The sequence below is a fragment of the Grammomys surdaster genome, unplaced genomic scaffold, assembly GCF_004785775.1.
Source record: "Grammomys surdaster isolate TR1022 unplaced genomic scaffold, NIH_TR_1.0 193, whole genome shotgun sequence".
NCBI classification, from domain to species: domain Eukaryota; kingdom Metazoa; phylum Chordata; class Mammalia; order Rodentia; family Muridae; genus Grammomys; species Grammomys surdaster.
Genome location: NW_021604638.1, coordinates 12,429,266 through 12,450,956, shown reverse-complemented (window position 1 = coordinate 12,450,956; position 21,691 = coordinate 12,429,266). Strand labels below are relative to the sequence as shown.

The following is a 21,691-nucleotide window of genomic DNA, read 5'->3' as shown; positions in this document are numbered from 1 at the left end:
TGACAGTAGGGTACAAGGGAGCTCACTTGATGATGGAAATATCAAATGGTTGATGGTCATAAATACAGTGGCTTTGACTTAAGAAAGGCACTGGATGGCATACTTTAACACAGGTTGATTCCATGATGTGGGGATTTTAACTAATGATGTGTTTTAAAGAAAATTTCCCAATAACTTTGATTTAAACCTGTCTGGATTTGTACCCCCACAAACATTCTATAGATTGGTGTGGATCTGCAACCTTTTTCTTCATCCACACCGGGATAGGTAGGGCAAGAGAGGATGGGGTTCAAAGCAAACACAACAGTTTGGCATTGCAATGGTATGGTTTATTCGGCTTGTACTGGTCCACAATGAATTAGGAGAACATGGTCCCTTTTTCCCTACTGGTAATTGTGAAGCACAGTGGCTATAGGACCATGCTTGTTAACCTGGCCTTCTAACCCTCAGGGCTTACATGCTCTGCAGGTTCAGTTCCCTGTATATCTCTTCAGCAAGACATCCTTAAAGAACTTTGTTTCTGCTGGTTGTGATAACATACATCTCAAGTTCTAGCACTTGGGAAGCAATGCATTATGGGTTTCAGGATACTTTGGGCTACAGCATGCCTAGCCCATCTCAATAAACCCTAAAACAAACAATAGTAACAAAAGCTTGAAACAAAACAACCAAAAAGAAACAGATAACTTAGCTTCCAAATTCCTCAAAATCTCTCACTTACCCTTGCTTCCTTCTGCATCATCCACTTTCCAAAACATCTCTGTGCCTTGCCCACCCTTTCTAGTGAATTTTAATTCAGCCTTCCAAATTGGGTCTACTTGTCCTCACTTCTTAGAAGCTATCTTATTGCCCTTCCAGCCAAATAGCCACTACCTGACTAGTTAGCTTCTCTCTTTGAACCTCAACCTTTCCATGTGTAGAATCCAGTTGTTAGTTTACAAAAGGCTTCGGTGCCTGGATTTCTCCAGTCTTAGGAAGCCACATGCACTCTGCTATGTTGGGATTGTTTATCTATACATTAGTCTCCTCCTGATGACCTCCAGAAGGGAGAGGCTGTCCTAGGTCACCTCTGCTTCCCTGGAAAAGCCTCTTCAGTAGGAGTTGAAAGAGTAAACAAGTGATGTCCTTCTTAGACCTATCTACTCTAGGAAAGGCAGGAATATAAAAGAATGTAATTATTACTTGGTAGAAAAAGTAAGTGTCATACCTGGTAGAAATGAGGCCAAAAGGTGCTGATAGCAAGCTCTGCCTTCACCCAGCCTTCAGTGACGACCCCAGACACATTCCAGACTGGGTTCCCTTGGGGACCACCATTCACCTTCACATAGACGTTCAAGGCTCCTGGGCTGGAGCGATCTCGGCTGGAGAAGTAGTAGTGAAAGTCAATGCAGTGGGTGTCATTCTCCTTCAGGGTTGGCAGAAGAAGATGGGCTTTCTGGCCTGAAGCCCTTCCAGAGCTGTTCACCATCATGAAGGACCCTAGAGACCCACAGTGGGTAACAAACAGAGACAAAGAGAGAAAATGTCCTTGTGAAACCTTGTCATATCCATACATGGTACCAAGAAGGGAGGTTAGAAATGAAGTCCCTTTAGGTGACAGGGTCAGGTTGACTCTGAAGAGGCCATATCTCCTCTTAGAGTCTGAAGACTTCCATTCCAGGGGCTAAAATCCCTACTTGTAGTAGTATTGGAAGAACAAGGCAGGTAGTTACTACACAAGAAGCATTTCTAGTACTGTACAAGGAGCATTCAACACAGTAGATTGTTTATAACTAAATGCTAGACCTAGAGGGTTAAAATCCCAGCAAGAGAGTCAGCTGCAGTCTTTAGAGGTGAAATGAGATGAGAAGTAACCTCATAAAGGCTTAGGCTTGTTCTAGCCTAGGCAGAACCCCTACAGTATAGGAAGGTCCTGTGTATGGACAAGCTCCATCTGGAGTTCTGCACTCAGCAGGGGAGATTCCATATTAAAGGAGACAATACGTGAATAGTGCATATCTGAGGAAAAATGAATCCCCCCAAAAGTGTGAAAACCTACTGTCACATGTCTGAGGAGGAATGCAAAGTGAGTGGCATTCACTAAGCTCTCAGAGACTCGGATTAACATTAGGAATCTATTTGCAGAAAGTCTAACTGCTTCTAAGCATGTCCCAGATAGGAGTGAGCCTCTTTCCATTGTTGTGACAAATAGAAATTCTCTCTTTTCTTTACCCCTTTCTGGATCCAAACTCTTTGGCATTGACTTTACAGTTCCCTCTGTAGAACCAGAGGCTATCTCTTGATCCTGGCTCCATTATGTGACTTGTTAATAACAGTCAAACAGATGTTTAAAGTTGCCATTATAGCTAGGCTTATCTTCTTGTGGCAATTTTTTTTGAGACATAGAAGCTGGTTTCCCAATTGGCTTGGGATCAAGAATTAGCATACATAGATAAGCCATGGGTAAAGAGCCATGCTGAAAGTAAGATGCATAGCCATGTGGTCAACATATCTAACCTGTATCAGTCAACCTGTAATCAATGCACAGATCCATGTGTGTAAGAATCAATGTTTACTGTTGTTTGCCATGGGTTTCCTCCTGAGTGTTCATACAACATTGGCTAATTGATAAAGCTTGCCAAGAACAAGACTCAGATCCATCACTATGAAGAAGTACATCTCAAGTGAACTTTGTGCAAAATGAAATCAACTGCCCAGAGACAAAGTAAGTTATCATCACTGAAGGCAGCATCTCAAAGCCAGCTAAGATATCTAAGAGAATTTTACAATTAAGGGGGAAGGCTAAATTCAGCGACTTAAAAGTTGTGTGATTCTATTGAATAAACTGTATCATAAAACACAGTAGATAAACTCAAGTGATGCTGCGATAAATGTTTTCCATCTAGAAAACCAGCATTGCTTTGAAATCTTATTGTGATCACTAAAATCTTCATTCTAAATGAAATCTTAAGACCCCTTATCCCCAGGCAAAATGAGGCACTTCAGTAGCCTTAATTCACCTTTCTCACTGTGATACTAAAAGGACTAAGATCTGTACATTAATAAGGGCTGGACTATACACATCTTGTATGGGTTTTTAAACAGTACAGACCATTTACACCTTGTCTCCTGGGTTTTGAACTAATTTACAAGTAGACACAGAAGGGAGATTATATTTAAAACCTTTATACAATTGCCCTCAAAGCTGGATTATAGAAAATAATAGTCTTGATACCAACTTGGGTTTCCAGCACAACCCATATCCAAACATAAAAAGGCCTGTTATCCATCTTTAACCCAACTCAGATTCCTAGAGACAGAGCTATTCTTCTGAGATGACCACTAGGGACATTTGGATGAGTTTAAAAAAAAAGCCAGATGACAAGGACAGAAGAAACCAAGGTCAGATTATCAATCTCTAGGAAACCTACAGCCTTGGAATGATATTAAACATGCCAATCTGTTGATCAAAGAGGGCCCCACTGAGCTAGTGCAGAACAGGGCTCTTATGCTTGAATAATCTTAGAAATGGCAGGCCTACTAATCAGAAAACTCAGTCAGCTCCTGGGTCACTATTCAGCAGAAGTGGACCAAGAGTTGTCAAGAGTTTGAAGAACCCTCCTTCCTGACCTGGGAGTAACTGACAGTAAATGGAAAGGTGTCTCGCTATTACAGAAGTTACCTAATTATTATAAGCTGCCAATGAGGTAGCAAGAAAGAAACAAAGGGGGAATTGAGGCTCAGGGATGAGGTTGAACCAACATCCATGCCTTCCATTGTATACATGCAGGCTTCTGATTTGTCTTCTTGACAGATGGCTTATAGCTTACAAGTTTCATAGAGGGGTGGGTAGTCTTTGACACTGAGCAGCCATTTATTTTGAGGAAGAGAGACAGCCTGAGAAGTGAAATGTGCTGGACTCTCTCTGTCCCAGGTTCCATGATGGCTTCCATATACACTCAGCTCTTTAGCCACCTGTTAATCTGCACCCTTAGGCATGTATCTGCAGCTTCTTATACCCCACAGCAGAGGAAGTTAGGAAACAGTCTTTCAACTGGCTCATGCCATCATTTCTGTTCATCCTAGCTTTAGCAGCTGAGCAATCCTGCAGAGGATGTGGCATTTGTCCTATTTAATGAAGCCTCACATACAACTCTGGACACAGGAACAGAGAAAATGCTCAGTCTCCCTACATTGTTCAGAGTGCCTATAAGACTCACTTTCAAAGCCATTGGAGTATGTTGTGCACCTGCTCCATGTATGGTATAACTGGCTTCCTCTCATGCCCACATCCTTCATCATCACCTTTTCTTCCTAGTCAATGGTCCTTCATTCACATCTCTACATCACCTAAGAGCCAGAAGACATGAAGATCTCAGCCTCCACCCCATGTTCCTGTAGCATCTGTACCTACATTTCTATCAAGAGCCTCAAGTGATAATGTGCATATATATTCAAGGATGGGAAGGACTGGCCCCTTCTCTCCTCCCAGATATACTTAATGTTCAGGATTTCAAGAATCCAAGGAGAAGGTAGAGCCTCAGAGAAAGAGCCAGGATGGCCATGGCTATGATGCAGGTACTACCTCTCAGGAGCACAAAGAGATTCTTTAGAAGAAATAGATTATAATTGGGTTATGGAGCTGATGGAATTTTGAGATTTATATTTCCACAGCAGTGCCATTATTATTTGGGTTCCTCAGTAAGACCTCCTACTATCTCTCCCAGGTCCCTTTATTAAAGGAATTGAAAGTATAAAGCAAAGTTGCAAGATACTGTAAACTGAGATGCCCAGAAGAGAATCAACCCTGGGTGGCTCAAATTGGAAGGGACTGTGCAAAGGCACAGGGATAGAAATCCACAACAATCAGAAAAGCATTGTGGTGTCTTAAGAGGATATGAGATGAGACGATATATCAGTAGCCTCTCCATGAGAAGTCTGGCCACACCCTCCATAAAAGTAAGAAGCTGTATCCCCAGAGTCATTTGATCACAGGCCTGCCATTTCTAAGATTATTCAAGCATGAGAATCCTGTTCTGCAGCGGCTCAGTGGGGCCCTCTTTGATCAACAGGTTGGCATAATTAATATCATCCCAGGGCTGTCGGTTTCCTAGAGATCAAAAATGAGCCAGTCATTATGCCTATATCAGTCAAAAAAACAAGAAAGAAGACTGTAAATATAGCCTTTTCCTTTGCCCTTAAAAAAAAAAGCACCAGTGTGATAAGGAACATAAAACAGCATTAGTTTCTTCATAGTTATTACACATAACACTGAAAATCGTGGAATTCAACCAGGAAGTACTCTCTGGCTGACCATAAATTTTGCATTTCCCCCTCCGTGCATAATAACACCTTGATAAGCGCCCTGTTACTTATGTGACTGCCTCACAGATACCCTTTTTGGAGGCAACATGCTTCTCAGTAGCAGATGGCGGCTATTGTGTTTACACATGAGCACCTCAGGATTGCATTTCCTCATGTCGGCAGTAAAAAGAAAGTCCTAATTGAGTTTTTAATGGCTTTGCACATTGTTCATTAAGATTACATGAGTGTGCTTGGGCGACTGGCAGCTGAGGGCCTGCAGCTCTGAGAACAAGAACACAGAGTGGTCCCTGCAGACAGGTGGCCCGCCAGCTCCATGTGCCAGAACCTATGAAGGGAAAAGGGACCGAGACAGAGAACCAAGAGCTGCTGAGACCCGACCAGCTGTAGCAGCGTGGAGAGGGTCCAGGATCTTCACTGGGGAAGCTGGTTTCCTTTCCAGGTCTGTTGTTCCGTAGGGAAGTGACTTTGAGAAAGTTCCCAGCCCTCAGTGTCTTCATCTATAAAATGGGATGTGGAAATGGATGTACAGGAGTTTGTCATTCCTGTTGGCGAATACTAAATGATAAACAGTACTTGACTCTGAATGTTGATTTTACAACAAGCAGTGTGAGCAGCAGATGGTACTGATGTGGGGAGTGACACTGAGAACGTTCTACATACCAGACCCTAGTCTAAACACCATTTAGCATTCCAACGAGGCAGCATCATGCTAGCCCTGTTTTCAAAAAGATTTACTGATGCACAGACAAAAGCTAGGGTCTCAGCTCATGATGGTCAAGCTGTGTGTCCAAGATCAGGCTGTGCATGCCTCTGTGTTGGGTGTAGACCTGAGAGACACCTGACCTTTAAAATACCTAGGAGTGCTTAGTTTCCTGGAGGCAACATTAGGTATCCATCTCTCTTGCAAAACAATCTAGGGACACATGTGATTCGAGTAAAGCCAGCAGAATCCCCAGTAGCAAAAACTGGAATGAAGTTAGCAACTCAGAGTCTCAGGCTTCACTGTCATGTGACCTTGGACAAGCCACGTGGTCCATACAAAAGGAATTTATAAGATCAGGAAGTTGGACAGAAATCTCATTTGTACTGCTTTCCCTAAACTATGTCAAGCAGGTCTCTTAAACTATTTCAGCTTCACTTTCATCTTCTTCAAAATAACCATGAAAACTCTTTTTACATTGTACTCACAAGGATTATAGAAAATGCTGATTACTATGTGCCCAGACAGAGACTGTGGCTTCTTAGGTTCTCAGTATTAGCTTCTTTCCTAGCTTCCTCACCACCCAAGACTTTTTTCCATATAGCAGAGAAAATTTATCAGACTGAAGAAAAATTAGCCAGGAATCAGAGGCTAGGGATGTAGTGGAATGCTGTCGATTGTCCTGGTGCTGTTTGTATTTTGGTGCTAATTCTGCTTGCCTCAGAGGAGCTGCCTCTGACCAGGATTGAATCACATACTCAGGTGACTTCATGTGAACCTTCTCCCCATTTTTAACGAGTGAAATACAGGATAAAGCCTGTGATTGGGCAGTGGAAGGGAAAGTGGAGCTAGAAGTTTTAGAGAGGGAGGGAAAGGAGAAGGAAGAGAGAAGAGGAGATGGGGTAGAGAGAGGAAGACAGAAGGGGAAGAGTAAGGAAGATGGAGTAAAAACACTTGGCCTGAAGGAACCATAAGTAACAAGGGATTTTATAGATGGGGAGTATAGCAGCATAGTGCTGTATCTGCCCAATCTAGGCACAGAGCTTATATTCATATTAATTGAGTTGTGTTTTCCTTGAATGGGCTTATTGGGGTTGAACATTTACCACAACAGTGGAGGATAAAGTGCTTCATGTGCAAGCATGAAGCCTGGAATTTGGATCCCTGGCACCTATGTGCAGGCCTGTAATCCCAGAACTGGAAAAGCAGAAACCTGAGGATCCAGAGAGTCACAGGCCAGCTAATCCCCAGGCTCGGTGAGAGACCCTGCCTCAATAAAAGGAAGTGCAGAGTAAAAGAAGAAGGTGTGTGAGGTCAACCTCTGGCTTTTGCATGTGTGCATCTGTCCACACACACATAAACATGCATGCATGCATACATGCACATGCACACATATACACCCTTTTAAAAAATAAAACAACAAGAAACCTGTTTAGGAACAAAATAAAACACACTGCCCTAGCCATGCATGCATGCATGCTCACACATATGCACATACACATGCACTCAAACATACACACACATAAATACACATGTATGCAGACATACACATACACCCTTAAAACAAAGAGAACAATGAATCTATTAAGGAACAGAATAGGACACACTGCCCTACCCTTATCCTCTATAGCTGATAAGGCATCCAGGACTTGGAAAACCCGCTCCTTAACTTCTCAGATCACCTGTCTTCTTCCTCATCTCCATGGCAACCACCAAGCAAGCAAGCCATCAAGCAGTGTATGGGCTATGACTGGAGGTATGAACCAAATAAGCCCATTCCTCTCCAAAGATGCTTCTGGCAGTAGTGTTTTAATCACAAAAATATAAAAGAAACCACGATAACACCCAAATATCCTATGTCCATCGAACTCCACAAATCTCACTTACTCTGTGTGGCTGTCACAAGTGCCCAGAGAGCAGCTACTTCTGCACCATAGTCCCTACACATTGCAATACATGAGTACACTGTAGCTATTTTGGATGAGACTGAATTTAAAAGTTTACACTGATGATATTAAGCTTTCTGGCCCAAAGAAATGGGGTGTGGGTAATGGGGAACAAAACAATCAAAGGCACAATGCACTGTCAAACTTGAAGACACATGCATAAGGGAACCACTTAGTGTAACTGGCATTGTCATGAGAACTTATCACCATTAAGCTGATCAAAAATATAACAGTAAACCAATAGCCACAGTAACAAACATATCATTCAGCATTACCCATATTATCTGTGAAAGCAAGCTAATTACCATGTGTCAAAAAAGGGAAAGAAAGTGGATTCTTTTTGAATATACCAGAAAATAGGGGGAGGGTGTTAATTACAGCTTAATTGATGCATGATATGTATTTAAAACAAGAAAAACAGATCCTGAAATTTCAAATGAACTGCACATTGTGAACATTTTGTCAGTAAGTTTGTGGGAACAAGTCATAAGTATTTCTGTAATCATCCATTCAGACCAGAAAGTTGCGATTCATGCATTTCATATGCAAATTTGTTAAGGCAATTTTCTAAGAAACTGTTATCTGATAATCCATGTAAGTGTGGATAATGTTTAAAAATGAAGTACATGGAGGTGACTGGATTTGCTACATGACAGGAGGTGCTCCCTATAACTCACGCACCCTGACTCAGGCAGGCTTGGGGGGCATAAGGCACTTAAGTGTTTCCCCTAAGCACCAGAAAGCTAAGAAACCTTTAGTATTCTCCTTCTGAGACAATATTAAGGAAGAAAGGAACAAAGTAAAGAAAAGAGAGAAAAGGCAAAGTAGACAAGAGGAAGAGAGAAGAGGGAAGGGAGGGATGGCAAGCTAGACAAGGAGATCTGAGTTAGGAGGAGTAAAACACAGGAAGGAAAGGACACAGACCCGTAAGAAAGATCAGGTCCCAGGACAGAGATAAATACAAAGCATGCATACATAGCCTCTTAATAAACTTCCAGCCCACCCCCAACACACACACACACACACACACACACACACACACACAAACCTTCACAGTAACTAAAGCATTAGTAGTCACTGATATGCCAGGACACATGGCTTACTTAAAAGCATGGCTAACCTGACTGTTGTCTTGGGTTCCTTCTGAAGAAGGTGAGGAAGGAAAGGTCATTTTTCAGAAGTGCACATGTGTGTGTGCCCTCCTGACATGTGTGCATGTTTGTGTGTGTGCATATGTGGATGCATGTGTGTGTGTGTGTGTGTGTACGCGCGTGTCTTCAAGAATTCCTTTCTTTCTTTACCAACTTTACCAAACACATACTACTACCCAATTTACTTACATCCACGAGTTCATCTAAAATCAGTCTTACAAAGAACTTACTATCATCACTGTTTCTTACATAAAGGGAAGCAGACAAGAACAGTGAACATTTCTCAAGGTCAGAGTTAACACTAGCACTGGGATTCAAACCAAAGCAGCTTCCATTATTTTAGTTCCTAGCTGCATGCCATTCATGGGCATGCTATAGTTTGTGCCAAGGAATGGACACAAACTCCCTAGAGTTATATGATCTTATTCTGGACAGCTGGTACAGGTAGGAAGAGGGGCAAAGAGTAGGAGGAAAGGGTAAAAATAAAATGAACTGGCAAGCTGTTACCATGTGAAGAGTGAAGAACACAAGGTGGCTGCGACACTGTCAGACCCTAAACTGTTTTTGACATTAACTGGGCTAAGTCCTTTGTGTCTACCACTCAAAACCGAAATGACGTGGAACTAAAATACACATATATATTTAAATCTTCCAACACTTCACACATCCGTTGGCATGATAATATTTTGATTAGTTACATTTATGCTCCAATTAAACTCAGAATGTTCTACTATGCCATGCTCTGTAGAAAACACTGAATTACTACTTCATATGTTTGCAATGGGAAAAGAAAGCAAAGGGGGAAGGGGAGACAAGAGCGAGGGAAAGAGGGAGGGGGAGAACAAAACAAAGAGATGACTAGCCTGTTGAAATAATGATGCCTTACTTTTCCCTTTACTAAATTGGGTCATTGCTATTAGTTCCCAGGTTTTAAAATGCCAGGCCTAGGAAAGGCATATATTGTCATTACCTACTTTTTCTCTCAGTGGATGTTTTTTATATTCCAAGAAACCTGGCCAGGTATCCAGTGATTGGTAAGGCCAATGGAGGGGAATATCTATTGTGGTTTTTGTTTGTTTTTCCCCTGGGAAGAGCATTCATCTATTTCCCAAAGAGGTCTATAACCTTGTCTGTGATAAGTAAACAAAAGATAAAAGAGTGTCTCTGAGCTTTAAAACATGTCTGTCCTGGTGGTACGAGGAAGGATTCTCTCTCTCTCTCTCTGGTGTGTGTGTGTGTGTGTGTGTGTGTGTGTGTGTGTGTGTGTGTTCTTTGAGTATAATTCCTCAAGTTCCATCTACTTTTTGTAAAACAGGGTCTCTCTCAATGGCCAGGAGTTTGTCACATAGAACAGGATGGCTGGCAGCAAGCTTCAGGAATACAGCTATCTCCAGTTTGGAGGGTTAATCTCAAGTCTTCTCCTATAACCTAAGCCCTAGGGAGAGCTTCTTAACACAAGTGTTGGCCCAGTAGTTAGCAGGCCACATTGTAAAAGTTAAAGGTGAGTTTGTGCCCCTATTAATGAGCTTCTATCCCATGGAGTTCTGCTAAGGTTTGTATGTTTCCCAATTACACAGCATCTCTCCCTCAGTCCTCAAACACCAGAGCTTACTCTCCCATCTTATGTTACTCATCCACAACTAGAAGAAGACTTCTAGTATCTACATTCCCTTCCTCTCACCCCCACATGGTAATCCAATCCTTCTGCCAGTTTCCTCATAAAGCTCACTAGAGTCAAGCATTTTAGTAACATTCACAAACTTTAAATATTTGTCCTCCAGCCATTTTGTGTCTGACACTACACGGGAACAACAGACTATACTGAAAAATGTCTCACCTTCTGGGAACCACAGCAAAATTAAAAGCAATCACAAGAATATGGAATGTCTTATGATGAGTAAGCCATGTGTATGGAGGGGGCATGAAAAGAAGAAAAACAACAACTATCTTTAGTAAATAAATATGTGAAAGACTGAGGTGGTGGATGAGGTGTCTGATAGGCAAAAAGAAAAAAATATTCCATGCACATAAAATTTTCTGTTGCAAAGCCAGAAAGTAAGAGTCTCAGCCTTCTCAAGTATCTACAGGTAACCTCTAACATTCAACTTCTTGGCTTATGGATTGAAAACTTCATAGCCATAGGTTTGTGGTGAGTTGCCCAAAGCCACATAGCCTAAAGAAGATAGTGCCAGCATTTGATCTTAGTTGAGTGTCTGACTCTAAGATCAGAGCTATTTTCCTCTAAAACAATTCCTGAATTATAAAATGTAGCCAGAGCACCTGGAAGTCTTCTTAAAGTTTGCTGGGTTCCACCTGCTATCAGTTTGGGGTAGAGTGCAAGCATTTGCATTTCCAATAAGCCTCTAAGTGAGGCTAATGCAGTTGATCTTTGGCCCCACTTAGTAAGCCACTGCAGTAACAGACCTGTAATTCCCCAAGCTGAGATCCTATGAACTTAAGAAAATCAACAAGTAGTACTGGCTTCTGTTTCCTCCTGGGGCCACTGAACGCTTCCCTGCTTGAAGAGACTCCCTTTTTCCCTGAGCCATACCCTACCTACTTTTTACAGGGGCACAAGGTCTCAGATCACTGGACATCAACTGTAAAAGCTCCCTCTTCTACCCAGCCGACAGGCTTCTTCTCTGGCCTAAACACTCTCTCTTCCATCATTGCTAATTACCAAGAATATCATTAGACATTCATCGACTCCCCCAAATGTACTAAGGTCTGCATAGAAAATAGCACAATAATTATTCCTCCTCTTTCACCATTCTCTAAGGAGCTACAAGAGTTTGACAGCTGTTATCCAATTAATCCTGACAGCTTATTTTTTTTTCAATCTAAAGGTATTTTTTTCCATGTAAGATGGGAAAAGCTATTTCCTTTTTTGAGTGAGGAATAAAAGCAAAGAAAATACAAATAACTTGGCCAACATTACTAGGGCCACTTATTGCCTCTTTTCTTCTACAGAGTCATAAGAAATAATGGAAAATAGGAGAGTATGGATTCTAGATTTAGATTGTCATATCCAATCTCAACCCTAACATCTCCCAGCTGGATCTCCTTTGGCAATTTCCTCAAGCTCCGTAATTTCTTCCCTCAGTTTCTTTATCTATAAAATGGAGGAGATGAAGGTAATAGTAACACCCATATTACTTGTTCTTTTATTAAAAGTGAATGTATTATAAAGATTTAATATTAACTACCATACTGTCATAGTCAGTGTGACCATCTCTGAGCCCTCCTATGAGTGTCAAGCATAAGAAGTTAATTGATCCTATGCAGAGTAAGCACTTCTTACTTTCTCTCACTGTTTACACAGGCAAGATTCCTAGGAGACACCATGAAGCCATGAACACCTTTCTCAACCGACCCCTAAAGAACATATTTATTTGCAAGTGAGTCCTCAACTATGGTCCCTGAGCACCTGCAACAGCATCAGTAAAACTCATTATAAATGCAAATCTTCAGGTCCTACCTAGACCAAGCCAAAACTCTGTAAGGGGGATGGATGTCCAACCATAGGCTCAGAAGGTGCTCTAGAAAATACCAATATACGTTCAGTTTTAAAAACTACATCCTTAGCCTACGGGTGACCTAGAAGAATACAGTAGCTAAAGCCAGCTCCTATTCTCTGGTGTTCTATACTTTTCAACATGAAATAAGGTGTTCCAAGTATATGTTCTTTATACTTAACTATATATTTTTTGAAACTGTTATGTTTCAAACCTGGGACTAATAGCCAAAGTGCTTACTTAATGTATCAAAGCAGACCAGGACTCCAGGTTATCCCTGCCTCCCTTAGTCCCTAGGTAGTACAGGGAGCTCCTGACTGGCACATCCTGCCCCCTACCCTGAACTCTCCAGCCCAGGGTGTTAGTTAGGCTGTTCTTCCCTATATAATATAACCATTTTGGTTTCACATTCTCTTTGTACCTTTGGGCCTTCTGGCTGCTGCACTTGGTTTACCTCTGCTCCCTCTCCTTTTTACTCCCCCCTCTCTCTACATGGCCCAGGTCAGTATGGATTTCTACTCTGGACTCTCCCAGATGTCTCTGACCATGCTTCTACCTACATTCCCCACTTTATCTACAATAAACATTCTCCTCTACCATACCTGCAAACAATCATGTTTTCCTCTTCCTTCCTTTCTTTCTTCTTTCTTTCTTTCCTTCCTTATTCCCTTCTTCCCTCTTTCTCTCCCTCCCTCCCTCCCTCACTCCTTCCCTCCTTCTCTTCATTCATTCATTCATTCATTCATTCATTTGGTGCTAAAATCCAGGACCCATCATGTTTCCTTTCTTTTCCTTTTGTATCTTTTTTTTTCTTCATTCAGAAACCACTCTTCAAAGAGCTCTTCCAGAACTACTGAATCACTATTCCTATGGTCTAGCCCAGACCAGTTTCAATGAGAAGGTATTATTGCTATGCCATATATCAGAAGACTAGAGGGGATAAGGGAAAACTCATAGATATAGACAGTTAGTTGGCTTGTGAGGCTATCACCATTATTTTACTGTTGTCAATTAGAGCTCTTACAATCAAATCCGTATACCCCCTAGTGTTCTTCAAGGTCTTCACTTCAGCTACTGTCCCCAGCTACTCTTCCCCTTGCTGATGTCTGCTGGGTTCTAGGCAGACCCTGGGGAATCTATGCTTCAAATTACTAAAGATAATTGAATAAGCCAAAGGCTCCATTCAGGCTCCATTGCAGGGCCTGGTCCAAGGTGGAAAGACAAAATAGAGAAGGATGACATAATAAGATTGAGGAGGCAGCTATCACACTCAACTGAACTGAGTGAAGGTCTCTGGATTCCTCTCCCAGGGATCCACAATAAAGCTTCTGAGGGAGGCAAACAGAAAATGATTGTCGCAGAATCCTGGAGGCTGGAAGTCTGATATCTACATGTCCTTAAGGCTAGTTCCTTTCCAAGTCTCTGGCAGGGGGTCTATTCCAACACAGCCACATTTCAAATTTCTAACAATTTCAGAGATCTTTGGTGTTCCTGCATTATAAACACATGACTTGGTCCACACCTTCAGATACACCTGGTGATTTCCTCCATGTGTCCAATTTTTCCTTTCCTTTCTATATGTAAAAGTCAGTCATTTTAAATCAATGGCTTCTCTATTTCAAAACAGTCTAACCTTAATGAGGTACATATACAATCACTATTTCCCAACAAGATCACATGGCCTACTGGGAGTTTATATTTCAACATATGGACCTGGGGGAAGGGAAACTCAACCCTTAATGAGCTACTGTGCTCATGCCACCAAAAATGTATCTGGTAGTCCTCATGTCTTCTGTAGGGACAACTTAACATCAGATTCAGGGTGGGTATGGGAAATTGTTTTAATTATGAAGTGATACCTAAGGAATACAGGAAATAATCAGTTAGGTGGGGTAAAAAAGAAGGCAATTATACACACTCTTGAGGTGCATCCTTATAGTCTTGCTTTCTGGCATAGGTAGGTGCTTTCTCCAGACTTCTGGCATTTAATTGAGCTTGTGATTGCAGTTAGTAAACTTGTCCAGAAGAAGAAGCTTAATGAAGAGTAACAGTTTATGGAGGTCTGGTTTGCACTTAAGCTATACCCATGTGCCACTAGGGAAGAGCAGGCATCTTCTCCCTTCTATGGGGCTGCCTGCTCATTGGTGACAGTATTTTCTATGACAAATGTAGACCATGCTCCTCAGATATACCAGGCATTTTTATGGGCCCTGATAATACAGCTGTGAACAAAAACAGCCGAGACACTTAATCAGAGTCACTTTGCCAAGACAATTCTCCTCAGGATCTTTGGAGCAAGTTGAATGGGGCCCCTGTAGATGACCCCCAGGGAGACACACAAGCCTTTTTATCCTATGATTTGCCCATTTTCAGTTCTTGATTTTTAGCTCATTTTTCAATGCTCTGAAGTACCACACAGTCATTATTTCCCCAGGCAGGGTCTGTGAATGGTGCATTATCTGAGTCTGTGCATTTGTGACACTGCATCACTTTTATAAAATAAATCATATGGCTGTAAATACATTTCTTACATCTTAACACATTCTTTGAGATGAGAGAGAGAAATAGAAAGACAGGAAGAGAGAAGGGGAGAGGGAGACAGAAAGAGAGAGAGAAAGAGAGACAGGGAGAGGGCCTATGCACACATAGATGTAGAGGCCACAGGATTACCTCTGGTTTTATTCTTCTATAGGCACTGTCCATCAAATTTTTGACAAGATGCTCACTGGTCATAGGTTTGCCAATTAGGCAAGGATAGTGGGATGCTGAAGCTGCCTATCTCTTTCTCCCCAGCACGACAATTATAGGTGTGTGCCTCCACACTCGGCTTTTGCATATGTCTGAGGAACTGAAAGTTTCCGTGTCTGTGTGGAAAACACTTTACAGACCAAGCCATTTCCCCAGCTCCCTCAACATTTCCTAAACAACAAAGATCAGTGACTCTCATGCTTTATAAGAGATAAGGAGAGTAAGCTCACACCCTGTCTGCCAGATTCTCTCTTTGGGTCCTCTCCTGGAAAGCAGGTAGATACATATATCTCACACCCTAGTTCCTGGTGCATGGTAGATTCTCTTACCTCATGGGAAACTGGGAACATACCACAGTGGTTAAGATGCAGGTTCTAGAGTCGGATTTGGACAGTTGAGTCCTCTCTCTGCCACATCCTCAAGCATTTTCTTCTTTCTCTTTGTTCCCAGTCTTTAAAGCCATGATAATACAATGGCCACATCAGAAAGATTAATTAAACTAATATATGAAACAACGCACAGAAAAAGCTAGCAAATGTCTTATACAAAGGGTTCAAGAGTCAGTATTTCAGACTTTGCAGGACATAAAGTCCTTGTCACAAATCCTCTGTAGCAGCAGTGAAACATGATGGCCATGACAAACAACAGATAAACAAATAAATGAGCTGCTGTATTAGTGACACTCCTCACTGCTGTGGCTAAATACCCAACAAAAAAGCAACTTGATCCACAAAGGTTTTTATATTGGCTCACAGTTTGAGGGGGTACAGTTCATAATGCACTGGCAGGCATGAGCATGTGATGTCTGGTCATAACTGTGTTCCCAATCTGAAATTAGAGAGATGAGTGCTGGCATTCAGTTGGCTTCCCCTCTTTTCCCTCTCTTATTCAGCCTAGAACCCCAGCCCATGGGATAGTACTATCTATTTTAGGGTAGGTCTTCTCTCCTCAGTTATACCTTTCAGACATATCCAGAGATGTGTCTCCCAGGTGATTTAAAATGCAGGGAAAGTGGTGATACAGATTGACCTTCACAGGTATGCTTCTCTAAGGCTATGCAAAATCAAAGATGGCAAAGACAGAGAATGAACTGCAGCTTGTTGGCCCCCTGACTTGGAACAGTTCTGGGCAGACACTGAGTTCTTCATAAGAACTAGCCATTATTATTATTAACTATGATGAGATTGCAAAAAGGTGGTAGTGAGATCCTCTTCTACGCCCACTGTCTCATTCTGACACCAGAACAGATGGCATACATAAAACCCTCATGCTCATAAACATTCCTACCAGCCTACCTTTAGCACTCTACTTGTGAAAACTACACCTTCCAAGAAGTGGCATGCTGCCACAATTACCCTGCTAATTTCTGCCTTGGAATTGTGAGGTTTTGCCTGAAGCAACAGGAAAGGGTTAGAGAAAATTATACAAGTTTGAAAGTTTGTGGAGGGATTGTTTCCTAGAAGGGAATGTCTGTCCCATTTAGACTCGCTTCCATCTTCTACTAGAGGGGCATAGAAGAATTGAAGCCACATCTACAGTTTGATTGGCAGAATGAGTGACTGTGGGACTGCATCAATTAGTCACAGAATAGGGGACGATTCTTCCAGATTCCATCTAAGGGTTGTGTGGGGTTACTTGATGTTATTGCTATGGACTTTTGCTGTATTCATGGGAAATTTCATGGAGAAATGGATGTGGCTAGAATTCCCAAAGGCTCTTCAGGCTAATCTCCATCATGGGCTCTTAGCATCCAGAGTAGAGTTTCTGAGCCCTGTGCCCGCCCTATCTACTGTTTACCACCAAAATGGTGGAACCATTTTCTTATTCACCCCTGAGATTTTATGACATACCATGTATCGCCTGCATCAAGGATTAAAATAGTCCTTGTATCATAGAAAATGGATGCCCACCAAACATGTCATCTTGTGTAAAAATTCTGCTCATGAGGTCTTCAGGCCCTCTCATACTCTATATTAATTCATTCCCCCTGGTCACTCATTCATTCAGCAACTTGTGTTTGTGTCCATCAAATGGTAATGAGCAAGCACCATGTACATAGAACAAATGATGGGGACACACACACACACACACACACACACACACACACACACTATTCTCTTCCCTTTAGTGTTTCTTTGTTTAAATGGAAAAGTGAACCTCATGATATACTTTAAAGGACCTTCTTGAGGGAAAGTCTTGTTGCCACAGCTGCTGGGACCTTTCATTACACAGGCTTCAGCTGTCATCTTCTCTAAGGACTGTCTCATAACTGCAGATTGTAGCATCACTCAAGGTGTGCCATTTTCAGAGTACTCTATCCAAAGATTGATGGAGGTGTGGGTGTGATGTATTCTTCAGTCTAGATTACTATTTCTCCTTGATACTCCCAAAGCTACTACCTAGTGCTAGTTGCCAAAAAAAAAAAAACCATTCTGATAAGCACCTACCTCCACCCCACTTCTGCATTATAGGGTAATACCACACAAGCTATACCAGAATCATTTATTAACCTTTCCTGACTAGTGTATGAGGACATGAAGGCCAAGGACATGGACAAAACAAGATGAGGAATGGCATATCAATTGAAAGTCAACAGATGCTTGTGAGAACTGAGAAGTGACAGAATACACTCACTCCAGAAAGATTACTGTCTCCGGGAAGTCCTGTTGGCAAAACAGAAGCCACTCAGGATATTTCCATCTCGGTTTTTCATAGAATTACTCTGACCTTCCCACAACTGTGGGAAGGCTAGGAGACTGACAGTCAGGAAAACCTTGCAAAGGAAACCCCTGGGTATAAGCATCACAGGAAAACCAACTTGGTCTATTTGGGTGACTACCAGGAAAGTCAGAAGACAGAGGCAAAGATATACATCATCTGACCCCTAACATAGACATGTAGCCTCAGTTACATTCCTGCTCTTCTGCCTTCCAAACCTCTTCCTTGTGGAATCTGATTGTAACCCCAGTCTGAGGAGTGGGGAAGAATGGTTTTAGGACTCAATGTCTTCTGGTTCAAGAAAGATCTGAAGGGTTGGGTAGCAATAAGCAATATGTTGGGACCAGTCAGGTTACTGGGGAAAGTGACTTGATGTAGAAAAATCAGTTAGGAGCTAAGGCCAAAGCTCAGGCAAGAGACAGTGTCATCATTGCCTGCCAATTCCTCATTCTTCCATGGGATCCCAACTCTACTCTGAGGCTGGACAGTGAACGTGAGCATTATTGAGGAAGAAAAGGCACAAGACCAAGAGGACACAGCCGGCATCATCCTGCCAGGTGGCCCCAAATCAACATGGCTACTTCTCTATTCCTGGCCTTTGGGTAAAGAAACATTGAGATAGAGTCAAGAGACCTATATGGTTCTGTGAGAATTTCATAGACGCATACATGGTGCTTAGATTAAAATCCATCCCATCATCTCCCCTCCAATTCTTCCCCTGTTGTCCCCACATTTTCCCTTCATCCTGGGTTCATTTAGTGCTATCTGTAGCACCGTCTACTGAAGCATTCCTAACCTCTCAGGGACCATATCCCTGAAGGAAAAAAAAAATAGAACTCTACCTTCCCAGTAGCCATCAATTGCTGATAGCTCCTCATCTAGGGGCATGAGTTCATGAGTTCCTCACTCACTTATGCCGGGATTTTGACAGGCTTGATGTGCAATTAGTTATATTTTCTTTCTCTTCCTCCTTCACTGCTGCGGCAGTTTTTACAGTTAGGTTTTTAATTCAAATTTCCTTTACCATGTAACTCAGCCTGGCCTAGGCCTTGCTATGGGCTTGAGGGCATCTAGCCTCAGCTTTCTATTACTGGGATCATAGGTATGTTCTACTTTGTGTTCCTTAGACAAGCTGTATGACCAAGCTACTTCTCTAGACCTGAGACCCAATGCTAAGTCAGAAGCCTCCACTTAGAGGACTCCTCTCACCCACCCAAACAGGAAGCTGGAATTCCAAGGGCTGTCAGAGCAAATGCACAAAGCTTGGATTTAAGAAAACAGAAATTCATCTTCTCACTGTTTTGAGGGTCAATGTCTGAACTCAAGGTGTATCTGCAAGGCTGTGGTCCCTCCAGAGGCTCCATAGATGAAACCTGCCTGGTTTCTACCAGCTTCTGGTGGGTCCTAGAGCTCTAAACAGAGATACCTTCCACTCTCTGCCTGTCTTATTTTGGCCTTCTTTCTATCACTCTGCTTCAAACCTTCCTCTACCTTTCACTTACAAAGAATGTAGAACCCTATCTAAATTCAAGATAATCTCATTTTTGAGATCTTTAACTTACTTAGATTTTCAAAGACTGTTTACAGAATGAGGTCACAGAGACAAGTTCCAGAGGTTACAGTTTCAGAGAAAGGAGTCACTATTCAACTACTGTGCTAGCAAGCAACTTTCTTACAAGCAAAAGAGAGAGCAGGAGTGGGAGCTGATCCACCTGAATGTTGAGAAGATTCTGTACTATAGAACAAGCCTGGCCAGCTGTAAGTGCATGGAAGCCTGAATTAAGCATCCATGTATCAGAATCAAGTCTCCTGGGTCTGTTCTGGATTTGCATCCTGACTTAGTTCCTTTAAGGATAAGAAGACATTCATTCCTACTCATCCACAGGAAGGCAATAGGGAGCCTCAAAAGTTGCTCCCAGAGCCAAAGCCTATCTATGTCTATGAAACAACATCTGCTACCTGCAGACACTCATCAGTCAAGTACACAGTCTACATGGGGGAGGGGGGCTCCAGACTCCCATGGACTTTCAGTATTTTAACCAGTGTTTGAGTCTTAGATATACTAGAGTAACTCACCCACTGCTGAAGCACTGGTCTCTCCTACAAAAGGACTGTAGCTCCATCAGATGACTTCTGTGAAAGTGGGTCTCCATTGCTGCTTCCTATTTTGGCAAGTGTCCCATTCAACCCACCTCAATTTGCCTGAATGTATGTTTGAATCACAGCTTCAGCACTCGCTGACTGTATAACTTAGCATGAGTCTGTTTGCACTTCACTTTTTTTCCTCTCTTAATTCTTTGTACATTTTAATAAATTAAAACTGTCAGAAAATAGGAAAACTACAAAGAATAAAATCATAAACACCCACAGTCCTACCAACTAGGATTAAACCACTGTGAACATCTTGACATATTTGCTTTGACTTTTTATTTTTAAAGAAAGATCACTTTATTGTTATTGTGAAAATGATACATATTCATTTTGAAGAACTCAAAAAAAATGCTAAGAAGTACAAAACTCAAGTTATAAAAAAAATTTCTCAGTCTCACCCTCCACAAATAGCTATCATTAACATATGGCAAATATCATCTTAAATATCTTCTGATATATACAATGATGTAAAGATGGGTAGATGCGTGGTGAATGGCAAAGGAATAAAAAGAAATAAATACACTAAACATGGGATAAAGATCTATTTGTTTGGACACAAGAAAATGGCAACAGAAATAGAACTGAAGGACATGTAGACCTGTGGATCCTGTGGATGTGCCTTCAGCCAAAGATTTACTCAGAGTTGAGAACACAGTGTGAAAAGACACTGAGAACTTGAAGGAACAATGTATTCTTAACTATTCGTTTTAACTTTAGACACTGTTAGTGGATATGATGTGAAGGGTGGTAGCATTATTTTCTCTCTTGCTCTTACGTTTCCTCCAAATCGATGGGTGTTGGGTACCAGTGACTGCTATTGTTCTAGTGACTGGGTTTAAAACCTTCATCCCTGATCGATAACTGCACAATTTAATCACTCTTAGTTCTATATTTATAGAGATTCACTCCAAACCATCAATCCTTAAACTCTGAGCTCTGCATCCATGAATCTTTTATTTTTACTCACTCTGAATTAGTTGGACTTGTGATTAATTATTTTTTCAAGATGCCGTGCATGTTACAGTATTCAAGCATTTACACATGAAGACAATTACCTCTCAGCCTTCTATTGTGTGATATCTTTGAACTGTGTTTTCTTTCTTTCAAATCTTTTAGACAACATCTATCTTCTAAGACCAAATGGCGCCTTAGAGAACTCTGAAGCCAGCTCCCCCCCCCCCCCCACACCTCTCTTTTTATACAGAATGCTCTGTGTCAAAAAAAAAAAAAGCCAACTTTTTGATTCTGGACCAATGTTTGCCCGTGTGTATTTTCTTACTATTCTTCTAAAAAGTAAAACATAAAATCACCTTCCTGTATTCAAATAAAGGATTCTGAGCTATTGCTCTTATTAACCTGTGCAGCTTTCAGGATTGTCTATTTCCGAAATATCTTCAACCCCTCAAAAAAAAAAAAATTCTGTGACCACTAAGCATCAAGTTTACATTTTTCCATCCC

The 21,691-nt window shown here is 41.7% G+C and overlaps 1 protein-coding gene across 1 annotated transcript in view; it reads right to left on the bottom strand.

The window, feature by feature from the left end:
* Window positions 1-21,691, bottom strand: part of LOC114623086 (receptor-type tyrosine-protein phosphatase T-like) — a gene marked incomplete at its 3' end in the record, with an annotated part of 676,953 nt that overhangs the window by 482,137 nt on the left and 173,125 nt on the right. The window contains exon 3 of the mRNA XM_028769777.1: window positions 1,208-1,479. Coding sequence (XP_028625610.1) covers window positions 1,208-1,479 — 272 coding nt within the window. The remainder of the gene's footprint in view (window positions 1-1,207; window positions 1,480-21,691) is intronic.